The sequence below is a fragment of the Dermacentor albipictus genome, chromosome 6 (assembly GCF_038994185.2).
Source record: "Dermacentor albipictus isolate Rhodes 1998 colony chromosome 6, USDA_Dalb.pri_finalv2, whole genome shotgun sequence".
Classification (NCBI taxonomy): domain Eukaryota; kingdom Metazoa; phylum Arthropoda; class Arachnida; order Ixodida; family Ixodidae; genus Dermacentor; species Dermacentor albipictus.
In genome coordinates this window covers 20790808-20808601 of record NC_091826.1, presented here as the reverse complement: position 1 = coordinate 20808601, position 17794 = coordinate 20790808, and the positions used below count along the sequence as shown (strand labels likewise).

At 50.4% G+C, this 17794-nt stretch overlaps 1 protein-coding gene across 2 annotated transcripts in view; it reads left to right on the top strand.

The window, feature by feature from the left end:
• Positions 1-17794, top strand: part of LOC135921010 (transcription factor Sox-7-like) — a 201757-nt gene that overhangs the window by 119045 nt on the left and 64918 nt on the right. The window contains exon 3 of one of the 2 annotated variants that reach the window (XM_065455297.1): positions 4588-4602. The exons of the other annotated variant lie outside the window; for it this stretch is intronic. Within the exon in view, the coding sequence (XP_065311369.1) occupies positions 4588-4602 (15 nt within the window). The remainder of the gene's footprint in view (positions 1-4587; positions 4603-17794) is intronic. 2 annotated transcript variants of the gene reach the window in all.

Sequence of the window (17794 nt, the reverse complement as noted above, 5' to 3'; positions counted from 1 at the left end):
CTTTTGTAAGGACAGCGTAGGGTAGCGAACCTCGTGCAACCTGGCTAACCTCCGGGCCTTTATTTCCTTCTCTCTCTCTCTCTCTCTCTCTCTCTGGCAGGAACACGCAAAGCTATTGGCACGCTATCCATGACTGGCTGACACCAGAGTGTTGCGAATTACAGTAGCCAGTTATGCGACAGCCGAGCCATGATACCTATTAGCCGTACAAATCCAATCGCGGACGGTTCTCATGTATACGCATCCATTAGAATTGCGTTGCGTAAATTCTGAGCTTAGTGTTCGGACTACATTTGGTGTCAAGCTATAGGAATGCAGTAGGAACCACGCCCCAGTCCAAATCAAGAGACAGTTTTTATGCGAAGCATATTACGAGAGCTCAACCCAGCTCCTCAGGTGCGGCGGTGTCGCCTTCAATACCACGTGACACCGTGACGTCACGACAGAGGAGAAACGGGGCTCCAACTCGCGCCGTCGCTCGCGGCGTCGCGGCAGTATATAAGCAGCTGCGCTTGCCTCTGCTAGACACTCGCGAGGTGAGATGCCTCCTGGAGACAGAGCTGCTCGTTGGAATGAGAAGCGAAGGTTGCGGCGTGCTACAGAGACTGATTTTCTAGGTGGCTTTGGCTCAACTCTTGCAAGATGGGCTGCGTCCATGGGAATCGAACCAGGGTCTCCGGAGTGTGAGACGGAGACGCTACCACTGAGCCACGAGTACGATGCTTCAAAGCGGTACAAAAACGCTTCTAGTGAATGCGGTGTTGCCTTAGAAACGAGTTGTTTCTAAGACTCGGGCGTGCGTCGCTTGCTCAGGCGCACATTTCGTTGCCGCGCCGAACGCTGCGTTGCTCGACGCTCACCGCGTCCAATGCGGGGCGCGTAGTCGCTGCGCCGTAGCCCATTGTCTTACACCCCTTGGCGGGTCGACGGGAACGCTGTCGCGTTCCACTCTTGAAGGCGAAGCAGAGTAACGCATGAGTTGTTTCTTCGTCTAGCCGAACCAAATATAGCCAAGCAACAGCAGTTCACCAGGCTAAACAGTGGTTCAACAACTAAAATAAAGGCTAGTATGCTTCGCATCCTGGGCTTAACCTTAGCTAAGCCACAGCCATTTTTTTATAGAGGCGCCAGCCAGTTATGTTCGCTGATTTCCGTAACGTCACGACGGAAGCGAACTTCTTTCAAGATCGGTGTCTCTCGCGAACTGTTTCTAAGCGAGTGGTCTCTGGCTCTTGCTCCCGTTTTCGTGGTCGGTACCCGAACTTTCTCCGTTGATAGTATCAGGAGAGTCGCGCCGTTAGAAAGAAGAGAGGCTAGTCACTGAGCCGGAGACAGAGGGACAGACGGCAAATCAAGGCGCGCAGCCGTCTCCCAGACTCGCCGGTTGGTCGGAGAGGCGCTGACGTCACGCCAGCGGTTGGTGAACCCTGTGGATCGGTGGTGAAGCGGTGGCCCAGCGTGCTGCTGGGATGCCTGTGGCAGAAAAAAAAGAAGTTAGAAAAAAAAACGACGCTAGGTTCGCTGTCAACGGGAAGCCGCCGAAGAACGAGATGAGAAACGTTGCGCCAACGAGTTTCACGGATAATTCGGAGCATTCAGAAAGCTGTCGGCTTACTTTGACAACAGACTTCTATGGTTTCGGTTTAATTTTCTCTTCGAGGTGACGCATTCTTCTCTGGGTGCAGACACTTTCTTGTTTAACTGTCTAAGTGGGCCAATCACGCCGATAGTGCGACCTATATAATCTCTCCGTTTTCGCGGGGCCATCCCGATGATGGCGCAGTGTGAAATTATGGGGTATACAGGGTTGACTGGGTATATGTGCACTGGAGCCACTGCATATGTGTCATTATAGGTTTTAGTTTGCTTTCGGGGTTATATCTTACCACTACATTCACCTACCGCTTATAATCTCTACGTAACCGTTATTTACCCAACAATAACATTATTCATGCAGCGGTTCTGTGCAAATAACGAATGCTTCGCATCGTAGACACAGACGTCAGCTACAGTTGAGTCAGCCAGTTGTTTTTTTTTTTTTTTGAGCGCCTAAGCACAGAGGGTAGTTTTGTGGCCGCGTCTTGTACTGAAGCTACAGCTTGGTCATGAAGCAGAGAGGCCATGCGATGGCCTTTCGTGGGCTCGCGTACGTATAGAGCACAGGGATGTGTAGTATATTCCTGCTACACAGTGTTCGCCATGAGCAAAAGAAAAGGAAGAAAAATGAAGCCGGGCAGAACGGAGATGTGTCCGGAAAAAAATGCGACTGCCGATTACGGACGGACGACCGTTTCAACCTGGCAAACAACACCTGAGGAGATAGATATTCCCCGCCGCGTCAGATAAGGCGTCCGGGCTGCGCGCCTCGCATTTCTCGATGGCCGGGCCGAGGGCATTTTCGGAAAGACTCGTTGCGTTGCCTGATAAGAGGAGACCTTGTTTATCGGTTGCGTGCGTACGCCACCCCCTTGTCTCTGGTCTTCTTATCTCTGTCTGCCGGGGCGGATAATCGCGTACCGTCTCTGCGCACGACGCATAGAGCGTTCGCAGAAATGTCACCGTTCTTTTTATTATTATCACTATCATTGACGTCGTTAGTATTACACCAATCGCTCCCGCAAACGCCACTGAAATTGTTGCACAAGAAAAAGTAGTGCTGCTTCTGGATACGGGGAACATGTAGTCGGCCAGACCAAGAACTGTTTCGATGACGACTGGCAATCGCACCTGCATCCCAACTTGTTGGCGGCCGTTTGGCGGCGTGTCTTCAAGGCATGCTCGCGGACATGTGTTTCAGAATTCAAGGCCTGCGAATTTCCACGTCTCGAGTAAAGCTTTGACGAGAGAAGCTAATTATTAGATGATCAAACCTTAGAGACATTTGCGAACGTCTTGATTGATTGATTGATTGATTGATTGATTGATTGATTGATTGATTGATTGATTGATTGATTGATTGATTGATTGATTGATTGATTGATTGATCGGTCGGTCGGTCGGTCGGTCGGTTGGTTGGTTGGTTGGTTGGTTGGTTGGTTGGTTGGTTGATTGATTGATTGATTGATTGATTGATTGATTGATTGATTGATTGATTGATTGATTGATTGATTGATTGATTGGGATGTTGAAAATGTCTTAATTCTTTTTCAGCGGGGAGGTGAGGGAGGCGTGTAGAATAGGCAGGCGCGTCTGATATAACTCCAGACAACAGATTACCATGAGATCACTACTTCCAGAATATATATATATATTTTTAACGAGACTGGCGTGAATGAAAAAAAGAACTTCGTCACTAATGTATAGAGACGGTTTTACGCTGTGCAAGAATTCTGAAGCGGAAAATCTGTCATCAGCGCGGCAATATAGCTCGAAGCTGCAAAGGAGACCCGCATGCAAACTAAAGAAAACTTCGCAGCCAAAGGAACATTTGTCCTGGTCTGGGGATCGAGCCTGGGACGGGATCGACGCCTTTCGGGGGGCGGTCGCCCTGCCTTTCGAGCTAACCGGAAGGCTTGCAGATCGCAGAGTGAGGTCAAATTAACTTGATGGAAAGAGACAATGAATACAGCTAATCAGTATATGTAGCCGTAGATACACTTGCAATAAATAAAATAAACAATTAATAAATAAATAAAGTATGTATGTAAGCTCCATAGGAAACCCGTACGGGTTTCTCAGAAAAAGACACTTCTCATTCAAGCATCAAATTCATCTTTTCTGAAATGAAAATTCGAACCAAAATTGTCAACAGCAATAACAAAGTCTTCTTTCTGTGAGATTTGTACGGGTTCCCTCTGTATAGCTTCGTGCTGTGCTGTCGGGCGCGCGACAGGTATTCCTTTTCGTGGACCTTCCTCCACATTGGAGATTTCCGCAGTACAGATTTCCCTTCGCAACACTGTCATTGTGGTCTTTGTCGTGCGTGCATCCATGTGAAGACGATGCATTACTGTGGTCCTTTTTTTTTCATTCTGATGCGGCAGAGATAAACAAGTGAGCGCGAGAAAACGGTATACACAGAACCTCTCGTGAACCGCTGGTGTGACTCTTCAGCGTATGCGCTAAGGAGTATAATTACGCGGTGCTAGTTTAGGTGGTGGCCTGAGTTGGCAACACAGCCATGCGTACTGAGTCTACAGGTTGATGAACGAAAGTATACCGAACGCCCCGATAAGTACACAAGAGTTCGAATTTAAAATGAGAAGAATTTGGGTGTCCTCGTTACCTAAAAGAAATCCAAACTACCATTTGCTTTGCTATCAATCAATCAATCACTCAATCAATCAATCAATCAATCAATCAATCTAATAACTTTATCTTCACCAAAACAGAAATTTACAGCCAAATAAGAGGAGGGGGGGAGGACCAGTAAAAAGCCAATATGTCGTCTTCTTAAGATCAAGTTAGTTCCCTAATACTCACCAACTTCTGATGTCTGAGCCTTCGCCTTGACCACCACTTTGCCCAATTCCGCTTGCTTTAAAGTTAACTTTGGCTTGAATAGTCTGCCGCCACTCGTGTTTTATATGCTAATTTGTAACGAATTTATAGTTCGTTTTTAATTTATTTATTTGTATTTTGTTGCAGTTGACCTTCGAAGAGGTATGAAGGGAAAAAGATGAGTAGGTAAGCGACTCGGCGTACATAGTTCTAAGAGCGCGTCACTATCACAGTCTTATTTTGAAAAACAGTATAGACCGCAGGAAGCGAATTGTGGCGCTCTATGGTAGTTACTGTGGACATTGCCGAAATCCGCCGTCTAGTACCGCCATTTTGTCTAATTATGGAATGGCGGCGTTTTTGAGCCAATCAGAGAGGACGTAGCAGCCGTGCGAGCCAATCAGGGCTGGCAAGATGGCGAATTCGACGATACGGCGATATTTAACAACGCATTCAGTCCAGAATATAGCACGCATGGCTGCCCCAGCTTAATGCAGTTGCGTTGTACGACCGCCGGCTAAGTATCTTTAGTTCTAACCGTGGCCAGACCCGTGGAATCGTGCTGTAAATGTCGCACAGTCTACCACACGAAATTACTAGAGGGAATTCTGGCGCTGGTGTCTACAGGAGCTGGATGCACGCCGGTTCAGCAATCACGGGAACGGTGGTCCTATATAGTGTACACACGGATTTGCCTGAACTTCGTCCTTATGGCTTCAAACGACTCTGAGTTTTGTAACTTAAAGATCGTTCACAAAATATCGTGTTACAGAATGCAGCGATTCGCAGTGATTATACACATGCGCGCGCGGGAACATATCTTCTTCGTGAGTTTATTAAGCGGTGGTTCCTCGGAAATTTCGGAAGATAAAGCGTATGATAAATAGCCCTGGATGAATGTCTGCCAACCACAAGTACGAAAATTCAGGCCTGCAGTCACCGTAGTACCGTCCGCACTTTCCCGTGCCAGCTGAGCGATTGCAGTGCCAGTAGTTTTTTCTTCTCTTATTATTTTTTATGCGAAGCATATTACTAGAGCTCAACCCAGCTCCTCAGGCGCGGCGGTGTCGCCTTCAATACCACGTGACACCGTGACGTCACGACAGAGGAGAAACGGGGCTCCAACTCGCGCCGTCGCTCGCGGCGTCGCCCCCCGCATCGGACGCGTCGAGCAACGCAGCGTTCGGCGCGACAACGAAATGTGCGCCTGAGCAAGCGCCGCACGCCTGAGCCGACGACACCGGCTTTTCTGCGACACGAGCTCCTTAACGCTGTCGCGTTAAAATAAAGGCTAGTATGCTTCGCATCCTGGGTTTAACCTTAGCTAAGCCACAGCCATTTTTTTATCTGTAAAGAACTCTCAGCACACGTCTGCGATCGCGCGTGCATAGTGTGATATGGAAACAAGCCCCTGCCGCTGTAATCGCATGCGCGCGCGTCCGGCGCCAACTCCGAGCCCCGAGCCGGAGCACGCGGCGCCTGCGGAGCGGCATATATCGCGAGGAGCAACGGCTTCGTTTTTTCCGCTGCTGACGTCATCGACACCGGGAGGAGGAGCTCGAACCCGAGTCCCGACCAATCGCCGCTCGCCGCCGTCAAGGGCGGTGCGCCTGCCGACTCGCGGAGTGTGCGCGCGTGTGTTTATGGCGGTCTCGCGCTTTTTCCTCGTTCTCTCTTTCTTTGTTAATTTATTCTCTTATTTCCGGGGCTTGGAGGGGACCGTGCGGCAGTCGTTTTGGAAAGGCGAGGCAGTGGGCGCCTGTTGGGGGGAAACGAAACTGTATAATGAAAACGAGAGAACACGGGAAAAAAAGGTAATAAAAGAAGAGCTGTTGGTTAAAAATAACGTGCCCCGTGTGGCCGGCTTTGGTAGCCTACGATGCAGCCCGGAGCGGACGGCGTTGGGTTTTCACTTTGCCAGAATGCGAAACAGCACGGACCTTGGCCTGCTTGTGGGTGGTGTCTACAACATGGCGGCCGTGACGGATTTCCGGCTCTGGAATTACTTCCGGCGCATATACACTCGCTGAAGCATAACCTTCGAGGTCTTTCTTTTTTTTTTTTCTATTACGCATAGGGAACCGTCGCTGAGGCGCGGATTTGGACACTACCTATTAAAGCGAAGTTTTCTGTTGTCTCCATTCCCGCATCACCTTGCGTGGACGGGTCTCCGGCAGGGTGAGCGGAGCCGATCTTGGAGGCAGTGTAATTAAAGGTGCTGACTCTGAAGGTTGAACCTGGTATGGTACCAGTGCACGATATGTGTTCTCGCGAGAGTTTTTTTGCGTGATTTGCAACGCGGGTCGATTTCAGAGCCAGTGCAACGTCAGAGCACCCACACACTTCATGCCATTAACCGACAGAGTTAACCAGTAAGTGTCCCCAGCAGCAAACATATCAGGTCTATTAGGAAGCTAGCGCTTGACCTTGAAAATCATATGTCCTGGTCAATTCTGGTCATATGTCAATGAATCGATTCCTGGTCATATGTCCTGGTCAAAGTTCCTGGTCAATTGTTTTTGTTACGTCTCTCTTCTTGGTCGAGCAAGAAGAAAAAGGTGTTCCGACGTACGGGCTCAATTTCTTTGTTATGTACAACCTTACGAAGAAAACAGACATTGAAGCCCGAGAAAGCATACGGGAAGATGATTACTCTGTTCAGTTTAAATTTAAGAATACTGAAGAAATCATTGGTATTTGTGTATGCATACAATAGTTGTCCCAGGAGTGTTAGCCAGCGCCGCTCAATACCACGGCGGGGAACTTCCTTTGAAGCGCAGGCGTGATGTAGTTTGCGAGCTTGTGAAAATGTTTTTGGGCATGCGTAGTACAGTTTCGAGCTCTTAAGCTTCTATCGCCGTAAAAGTAAGCGAAAAAAATAAACGGAATCGAGAGCCCAGCCGTAGTATATACCGGTGTGTGCGGTATAAGCAGGTGCCAGACCGGCAGTCTACCACGACTGTCTATCATTGTGCCGTCTGGCTTTATCACGCGTCACAAAAGAGGTGGTAGGGGAGGGGGGCGGGATGCTCTTTATAGCGTGGAGTAATACGACGTTTTTCTTTGTTTTACAAACCTAATCACTTTCGCTTTGCGCGCTTTTGTTTGCGCCCCCCCCCCTCCTCCCGTGTCTTTCTTGTGGACCGCCTTTTGTTCACCGTTACAACTTAATACTCTCCGGTGTTATACACGGTGCCCTTTTGTCAGTTCACACGACGTCGTTACGTTTTGTATACATACGCGCTCTTTGTTTGAAGCCACTTCTGGGCGCACTGTTTTCTTTTCGTGCTATTGTGAGCGTCGCGTGGCCGGGACAATATAGACGCGAAGAAAGGGGCCCGTCGGAGGTTGGCGCCAACTACAGCGGCGCTAAACACTGTCGGTCTCTGTCCCGCTATAGAATGTTGTTGCATGTGCCGTGAGGTGTACAGAATGATGTGCACTAAACGGCACTGTCGGGTTTAGAAGAGGGTGTCTTCTTTTCCCACGTTTACGGAGGAACCCTTTCTCATTGGACGCTGGTATAAGTTGTATGGTAAGTACCCGAAGTTAGCCGCGAGAGCACCGCTTTTGTGGTTTTACATTTCGCGCGCATCATGCTTGTAGCAGATCCTTGTTTTTGTTGTAAAACTGGACGTAATCTGAATAGCCTCCCTCCCCCCCTTCCTCCCCACCCCCTAACCCCTCGACGATACACGAGTTAAATTCACGCCTCGGAGTGGCTGCATATTCATCGGTTGCGTGGATGCTGTGCTATCCTGTTCGACCAAGCTAAGCGTCGTGGCCACATGATTTATTTATTTATTTATTTATTTATTTATTGACAGACAGACAGACACAAATAGATAGATAGATAGATAGATAGATAGATAGATAGATAGATAGATAGATAGATGGATAGATGGATAGATGGATAGATAGATAGATAGATAGATAGATAGATAGATAGATAGATAGATAGATAGATAGATAGATAGATAGATAGATAGATAGATAGGAACGAAAAACAAGAACCACATTTACAGCGGTATCGCAATGCGCGAAGTGGACAGTCGCGCCTTAAAGGAACAAGGAGTAATAAAAAAAAAAAACGTCACGAACACTTTAAGGGCGAGTTGGTAATTAATATTCTGTAGAACTACTCTATACGCCTTTCGTTTGTTCTGTGGTGCAGCGCGCTGTTAGTGCCACGACTGTTTGCGAAGCAAACAGAGTTTTCGTACGTGTGTCTTTGCGTCTCGCAAACGGTCTCCGTGGCTTCTAGCGCACGCCCGCGCTGTCCAAGAACATGTTCAATTAATCATTCAGCTTTTAATTTAGTGCCAAATTGACACCGCGGTAGACACAAGCACCACTCCACCTAATCGGGCTTCCGTAAGCCACGTTCCACATGGCTCGGCCCGCAAGAGCAAACGCGCGTACAGCCGCTCCGCGGGACGCCGCCGCTCGGAGTCGCACCTCCTCCACCGCCGCTCCGGCGTCGACCCGCGCCGCGTTGTCGTCGCTGGCGCTGGCTCGACGAGACGTCGTCGTCGTCGTCGACGGAGTCCTCCCTCTTCGCTCACCCTCTCTCTCTCTCTCTCTCTCTCCACTCTCGGCCGAGCTCGTCGTTCCTGCTATCTCTCCTTCCCGCACTCGCAGCTCAACTGCAGCGGCAGCACCGAGGACGGACGGACGGACTACAAGGAACCCCACCGTCGTCCGCAGCTTTTCTCGGTGCGAAGGAGAGAGAGAGGCCGAACGCGTGTCCCGTGCAAAGAAAGAAAGAAAGAAGGCAGGAATGAAAAACAAAGAGTTCAAAACAAAAAGAGAGAGAGAGATGGAGCCCGCCCGCCGCCGCAATTACGGTGATTTTCTGCTGCCCGCTCGCCGCCGAGGGAAGCGGGACGGGTCCCCTTGACCCCCGACCCCTCGCCGGACACGCTCTGCTGGCCCGAGCCTTAATTGCCGCCGCCCCTGACGTCAGTGTCACCGCGAGAGCACCCCCCCCCCCCCTCCGCCATCCCCCACTTGCCTCCGCCCGTACGGCTCGGTCGCACGTAAGGCCGCACCGTCGCCTCTCCTCTCTCTCTCCCCTCACTCTCTCCCTCCGTGTCCGGATCGGCAGAGCGCGTAGCGCGGTGTCTGCGTGCGCGCTCTGCATGCTGAACGGGCTCACGCAACGCCGAAACGTCGCGTCACTGTTCTCTCTGGAAGACATTTAAGCGTCGTGCCGGGCCACTTCGGTGTTTCGCCGCGGCCGATATACGTGCCGGACGCTGGAGGTTGCAGTGGCCTCTCGTTAAATTGCTCGGCAAGGGGGAGGGGGTTCGCGTCAGCTGCGCCCGTAGCTGCGATAGTGTTGCTTATACTGATTTTTTTTACCTGGATGAATTCGCCCGTAGCTGCGATAGTGTTTCTTATGCTGAAATTTTTTACCAGGTTGTATTCTTCTGGTGCTGAGATGGCTCAGCTTTACACCGTGGGAATCATGGATATAGCACACGGATTTGGCTAATCTTTGTACTTGTGTCTCCAGACGATTTTTTTTCCTTTTTTAGTGTATGTTTGTGTAGTTTTAAGTAAGTGGTTAGAGTTCTTGTGCCTTTATTGGCTAGTTTTTTCCAAGCAATAACTTTTTTTTTTTGCTAGACGAATGAAAGCTGTAAGTATCGGCGCACACCCGTAATCATTGCGAACGGCTGCATTTTTGTAGCGCAATAACTTCGTTGAATATTGCGAGGTCACGAAGCCACTTATTATTATTATTATTATTATTATTATTATTATTATTATTATTATTATTATTATTATTATTATTATTATTTATTGATACTGTCAGCCCATGACGGGCTATTACAGGAGTGGATGTAACATACATAAACAGAGAAGTGCATTAGTGCGGTTGAACAATGCACTAAAAAGAAGAAAAAAGATAATGAAGCAGCACTGCTGATATGATCGAAACACATTGACAATATAATTACAGAGCACATGTTGACTTATTATATCACAATATTAGTACAGAACATCACGGTTCATCAGGGCACATAAATGCAATGTATTGCTTCCAAGAATGCATTAACTGATTTTATTTGGACAACTAAATCAGGCAACGACTTGAAGCCAGACGGACTAAGTTTAGACAAATCCAAGTACTACATACCCCTTATGGCTGAACCCGTCATGCACGCTTGTAGCTCGCGTAGACGACCCACTACCGCCACAGTTCACTCTAGTAATTTTTGCAGGAAACTCTGTGCATGGCCATCGTTCGTGCAGAGGTCACCGTTATAAGACGAAGAACGAAATCAACCACACACGGGACGAATGTGCTGACCGACAACCACTGTGTGATGACGCCCAGATTCTTTTCTCATCTCCGTCGCCGGCTGCGTAGCGGGGCCGCACTGACTGCTGAACGAAATGAAAGCCAGCCAGAGGTCGACGCCCTGTCTCTGTGAAACAGTGCAGCCTGGCGGAAGACGGATGTAGCGGTTGGCTCACCCGGCGCCCAATTCAACGGGTTTATGGGTCGTATTTCGCTGACATGCGCAATCACGGCCAATCGATGTGGCCTTCGATGACACTGTGACATCCGGTTAGGAGTCGCGGTTGTTCGACACGTGGCAAACGTTCAATTAACACTCTTGGTGGTGTTGAGACACAACAACTGTTATACGCTTTATTTCGCATCGGACGCGATCTTCTATTGCGTTTTGCGGAGGTACGGCAGGTATTTTGCCTTCCCATTTCGACATACGTCGGATTAGATGGGTGGGTGAATGAATGGATGGATTTTATCAGCGTCGCCTATGACAGACAAGACCATGATGTGATGAGACATGCCGTGCAGGGGAGGACTCCGAAATAATTTTGGCCACCTGGTATTCTTTAACGTGCACCCATCGCGCGGTACGTGAGCGGTTTTTTTTTTCTTATTCTGCACTTGGACGTCATACACCAAAATGCGGCCGCCGAACCCGTGACCTCGTGCTTACCAGCTCAACGCCTAGGCGGTGAGAGTATAGCACGATATTTCGTGCTTACCAGCTCGACGCCGTAGCCGGTGAGAGTGTAGCACGGTATCTTGTGCACCAGCTCAAATAGACTGGATGACAGGCCATTTACGGAAGCGAAGATCTTGGGAGCCTGGCCTCACAGTTCATTGGCCCAGAAAGCAGTTCGAGCGCTTTTTCGCTACCTGAGGGCAACAGACTTGAGTGCCCGACTATAGACACCCTACACCTAAGTTCTCTCTCTTCCTCTTTCACTCCCCATTCCCCTCCCCCACGTGTAGGGTAGCAAACTGGACTCAGTCTGGTTAACCTCCCTGCCTTTCCGTATTCCCTTCTCTCTCTCTCTCTCTCTCTCTCTCTCTCTCTCTCTCGACGCCGTAGCCGGTGAGAGTATAGCACGGTATCTCGTGCACCAGCTCGACGCCGTAGCCGGTGAGAGTATGGCACGGTATCTCGTGCACCAGCTCGACGCCGTAACCGGTGAGAAGTATAGCACGGTATCTCGTGCACCAGCTCGACGCCGTAGCCGGTGAGAGTATAGCACGGTGTCTCGTGCTGTAGTATATATGCCTGGACACGCGTCCTTACTACAGCGCTTTCTGGCCAACTGTGCAGGTCCTCACGCAGCTGCTACATACCTAATTGCACGCGAATCTCATTAGCAACGGCAGCTGCGCACAGGTGTCACCTTCGCGTAGTCCAGTTTGCGTCATCAGCATGACTCCTATACAAGATACCACGTCCGCGGACGCTGCGATTTCCCGAGAAAACAATTACTGCCGCTGCGCGGAAATATAAAAATAAATGCACAAATATGAAAAGAAATGAATGGGAGGCGCGGCTGTAACCGGGGAATGTCCTTATTTATCCTGGAGACGGAGCTTGAGGTCACGTTTCTGGGCAAGCGCGTAGGCAAGGCGTAATTTAATGGAGGAAGCGTGGAACTCGCTCGCACAAGCTGCTGCTCTTAGCAACGACATTTAGATACGAGACGATCTTGCCGGCCAGACTTCACAAACACGCGCACAAAGATCTCCGTATAAGCGGGATGTGTAACTCTGCGGCTGTTTATGCAAAAACGTCTACTTTGGAAAGAGAGACAGAGGGAAATGTGAAAGAAATGCAAGGATCTCAACCAGGCGGTTTGCCATTGTCCTAGAAGAACTGCTGCAGGGAACTCTGGCTTTTCGACCGTTCAGATCGCGTGGCATATCGGTCGGTAGTCACGTGGAGTTGCATGATATATTTGTGCTAGTGGCAACAGGCTTTCTCGTGGCGTTATGTATCACGCGTTACCTCGGTGCACCTGACGCAAAGTTTTTGTTGAATGTGGTCAATTTACGAGGCCGCGAAGTCAGTTAATTGAAGCCGGAAGGACGATGTTGAGGCCATTCCATGTTCTATGTTTCCATCATTCCCAAGGTATATGGCTGAACCGCCGGCAGTTACCGCGGGTATTCGAGAGCTTTAGCGTGTCCGGTGTTCCGGTAAACGCCCAGTCCCCTTGCGGTTTACCGGACTACCGGTCACATTCCGGCAAACCGGGGTGGTTTGGGCGGATTACCGGATGGTCGGGGGCGTGAACGTGAGCGGCCAGATTGGTGGCTCCAGCTGGTGGTGCAAGGCTCAACCACCTAAACTCAGAGCCAATTACTATATTCTTCTTAGCTGGGGTGTAAGTTTTCGACAGCGGCGTAATTGTGAACACAATTACGCCGCTGCCAAAAATTTGCACCAGCAACGAAGCAGTATAAAGTAGGTTAATGCAATTTTAGCTCTGTGTTTGTCTGATTGAGCTCTACAACACCAGGCGGCTGCACCGCTCCGGCCGCTCACGTTCTCGCCACCGACCATCCGGTAATCCGCCCATACCGCCCCGGTTTGTCAGAATAGCGAACACGCTAAAAGTCTCTAATCTCTCGACTGATGGTGCCAGAATTCTATCTGGTAATTTTTCGATAAATATATATATATATATATATATATATATATATATATATATATATATATATATATATATATATATATATATATATATATATATATATGTACACACACACAAGGCGCGCATCAAGGCTACGGTCGTTCACATGCAGAGGTCTGTCGACTTCACGAATTGGAGCGATACGGGTGTCGCTTTCCGGCCTTGCGATGCGTGTGGTCCATACAGTCCAGGAACAATCCTTTGTCACCGCCAGTGACCTTCGGTCCATCTTTGTCTAACGTGGTGCGCATATAGTAGAAGGCGCAGTCTCGACAATGCGCCTATGTCGTCCGTCAACGCAGGCAGCTTCTATGTACCTTGAAAATGATCATGAAGACGTCACGGTTCAAGATGGCCGAAACGTGCCATGAATTCTGACTATCGGTTGGCTGTACGTTGCGAAAGCGCGCTTTCCCACTATTCAAGAAGATGTCCTTACCGGAGACAAAGTTCCACGCGCAGAGGATTTGAGGTGTCGATGGTTATTGGTCGTTAGCACCAATAAAGCTCGCCGTCAGGACGCTTTTAATATCGGTGTCACACGGAGGCTCTTTCGATCGCGATCGAGGCCCATCCGCATTAAAATTCTCGACCGCTGAGTGGCTTCCCTCCTCAGCTTGCATAGCAGAGCCAATGGAGATCGACAACTTCTATCCCGATCGGTTTCGATCGCGATCGAAAGTGCACCGCGTGCCACCTGTAAAAGGCATACAGCAAGTCTCTGGATTCGTAACCAAACGCGCGCGAATGTTCTCAATTCACTTTCACGCTTTCGGTCTTCTTGCGCAGCGATGACAGAAGCAGAACCATCCCTATTGAAGACATAGAAAGTAATTGCGACATCCAATATCCCACCTGATTTATGTAAACGTACGTGTTCTTTACTATCATTACATTCTACCAGTACTAGATACCTGCTGGGGCAGGAACTTGGAGCCTACAACAAAGAAGCCTAAAAGAGAGAGAGAGAGAGAAAGCCAAGGCCCAGGTAGCGAGCCTCGGAACAAATTATTATGCCCGTAACGTTAAGAGACGCAAAGACCGCGGCGTGAATTGGAGAACAAGTGGGGGTTGCCGATGTTTTAGTTGAGATTAACCCCGAGTTGGGCAGGCCGTGTAATGGCATGGCAAAATAACCATTAGTCTGCTACAAAGTTACAAAATGGGTATCAACGGAAGGGAAGCACACTGGAGGATGGCGGGGAAAACTACGGGGTCGGTTGAAATGAGGAAATGGGCGTGCTGAAAGGGGTGTCAGCTGCTGCAAGACAGGGGCAAATCGGAGATGGCAGGGAGCTGCCTTCGCCCTGCTGCATACGTAAATTAGACGTACCGATGTCGAGATCATGACGAAGGCATGATATTTATATACAGCTACACAAAATGTTCAGACAAGATCATGGGTATGTGTGGTGGTTACGGGGCGCGCGAGCTTTTCTTTGTCTTTCTTTATATCTTTTATTAATTTCTTTTTAGATCGGGCATTCCACCTTTTGCACCGTCCACGCGGCATTTACTAGCAGCTCCGGTGTTACTCTCGAATGAAGAAGTCATAAAGCAAGATAAAGAAAGAACGACAACACTGCGGACAGAGAATGAAGGAAAGAAGAAAGAAAGAAAGAAAGAAAGAAAGAAAGAAAGAAAGAAAGAAAGAAAGAAAGAAAGAAAGAAAGCATTGCGGAGAGTAAAATAAAACGAGCCCGTCACCCAGGCGGCCTTCGAATGGTCCATAATCTCGCGCTCGTAATAAGCATACCTCACGAGACGAAAACATCCGGACAACAAAAGCAACACATAAAGCGCCGGCGCCTCCTCCGAGGAAGGAAGCCTGCGCAGCAGCAGCAGCAGCCGCAGTAGCGCATGGCGCGCCAATGTGAAGGAGGAGGAGGAGGCGGGGGGTGGCATGAAGAGAGGGTGGAATGGAGGAAAGAAACGAGGGAGGGTGCTCCCCCCTCTCCCCGCGTACTGTGCCCCGGCGTCGGTCACACATACATCCCCGACCAAGGTGCCGCTGAACTACTGCTCTCTTCCTGGTGGCGTAAATCATAGCCAATCAAAAGTCAAGCGGGGCATCTATGGAGCATGCCGCCGGATTGCGAGCCAGAGGGGTTAGTGCGGGGTGAAGCGGGGGTCTGGCCGGAGGTTACGTTCCCGTCGAACCGAATAAGAGGCCGCACAAGAGAAAGGAGGCCGCTCCTTCTTAACTTTATTCTTCTTCGACTTCTGTCTTCTACTTCTTTTTTTCTTCATTTTGTTGTTCTCCTTCGCTTCCTGCGTCGGCCTACGCGCGCTGTGGTATTTTGCATCTTTGCCGTGCAACGCATAGATCTCTCGAGATTCCGCTTTATACGTGTTGCTGGTTGTCCCTCGTATAATACGCGGCGCGCCACCTCGTGTTGTACCGCACGTAAACAGCGTGCGCGCGGAGTCGTTGCCCTCCCCGCGGTTGTGGTGGTTTGGTATTTCGTGCGGAACACTTATACAGAGACTATCGTTGTTTACAAACATAGGCCCCGAACGGCTTCCGGTTCTGGCCCGCCAGGTTTAGCTGCCAATGATTGCAACGGAGAGTGGCGGGGGTGCGTTAAGAACATAAGCCCACAGATTTTCAACAGTCCCACTCACCTGTTCATAACAAGTTTACAAGTCTGCCTCAACTTATGCGGAGAAATGTAAGTCGCGAGACATTATGCGCCTTTATTTCATATGAAAACACAGAACCATCTTCCGTACATTGGAACAACTTAAAACACGAGTTCGTTCCCGTGTAGTAGACTGATAAGGCACGTGACCGGAAGTTTGTCGGGGTCGCAGGCTTGCTGCTGATATCGCGCGTGTGAAGCCTTCCATGGTGGTGTCTGCACGTGTGTCTCCATTAGAGGCTCCGTCCATACTATCGTGTCGGTCGCTTGGTTCTCGAAGCACAGAGGATGCATTCAAAAGCCAAAAAGCCAAAGAATGGAAATAATTAACGAAAACAGCAAATCGTTGATCTGCGGTAGTCTGCGAGGTGGTCTATAAAGCTTCGCGCCTCTGTAGCTTCCCGATAGCCTCCCGTTAAGCTCGCATTGTACAGAGCGACCAACCCGAGGGACGCTGGTCCCGGGTTCAACGTTTTCGTTCGTAAGTGCTGTTTGCCAATGGCCGGTTACTTTCGCTCGCGACATGTCCAACTTCACGATTGGTCGGCATTTACTCTTACGAACGATTCGATGTAGCGCAAGTACTTTCTTGCGAATGCGAGCCCCGGATGACACTGCCCCCCTGCGGAATACGCGCACACGACGACTTGGGGACCGCGGCGTTCCTTGACGGCAGAGCCGAGGGCCCCTCGTTAATTCCGGCGCACCGAAGGCCGCGGCCCTCCGTTCCGGGGTCCTTGCTCTTCGACCGGCGCTAGGTGGCGCCGAACCCTCTCTCTCTCTCTCTCTCTCTCTCTCTCTCTCTGGCACATGTCCGCGCTACGCCGAGGATGTCCAAGCACGGCGCGGGGCCGAAAGAGGCGAAGCTGCAGGCCCTCGGCGCGTCCCATTCTCGACACCCGCTCCGTACGCGGTTTCGACTTAGGGCCTTTTGCGGCTTTACGAGCATTGGCCGCGCGAAGCTATATAGAGGCCAACGTTCGGAGCTCTTCCGCGCGGAAGAAGCTATAGACGGGGCTCTTTACGCGTCCGATGCATAGACAGGCAGTCGGAGGGACGGCGTGCCTCCCCCCCTCCTTCGCGTATACATACGGCGCGTGGAATAGAAGCATCAGCCGCCGGAAAGGCCCGTACGCCGGCGGCCGCTACAAGCGGCGGACTGCGGCGTGAAATATGAAAAGGCGCATTGTCTGGGAACGCGACGGCGCCGCTGCTGCTGTGTGCGGCAGCTGGGATCCGCTGCTTCGCGGGGGCCGGCGACGGCATAAACTAGCCGCCCCGGCCCGCCAGCGAGCTCGCCCTCCACGGCGCCGGCCTTGCCGTCGCTGTGCTGTGTGCGGACTCCGTCGGCGCCGCGAACGGACCTCGACTGCATGCAGCGCGCGCGTGCTACTGGCTGCGCCGGCGATTGGGCTGAGTTGCGTGCAGTGTGCACTGCGGTCCGACGTCTCTTTGTCTTCGTTTGCGCGATTCCGTGGGTTCGGTTGAACTCGGCCCGTCCCGGTGAACGGTGGGTGTCGATTTTTATCGCGCCGGATCGACCGCGCCCTTGCCTGTCCGAGAAAGCGCGTGATATAGGGTTTCTATACAGCTTCCCAAAAAGTATATGTGTCAGTAGCATATGCTCCTGCACCTCTACCGCGCGCGCTCTCTCTCTCTCTGCCGCGCTGCACGCAACTAACGCGCAACAGGGCAGCGCGCTTCGTTCGACGGCCGAAAAGCAGGAGTGA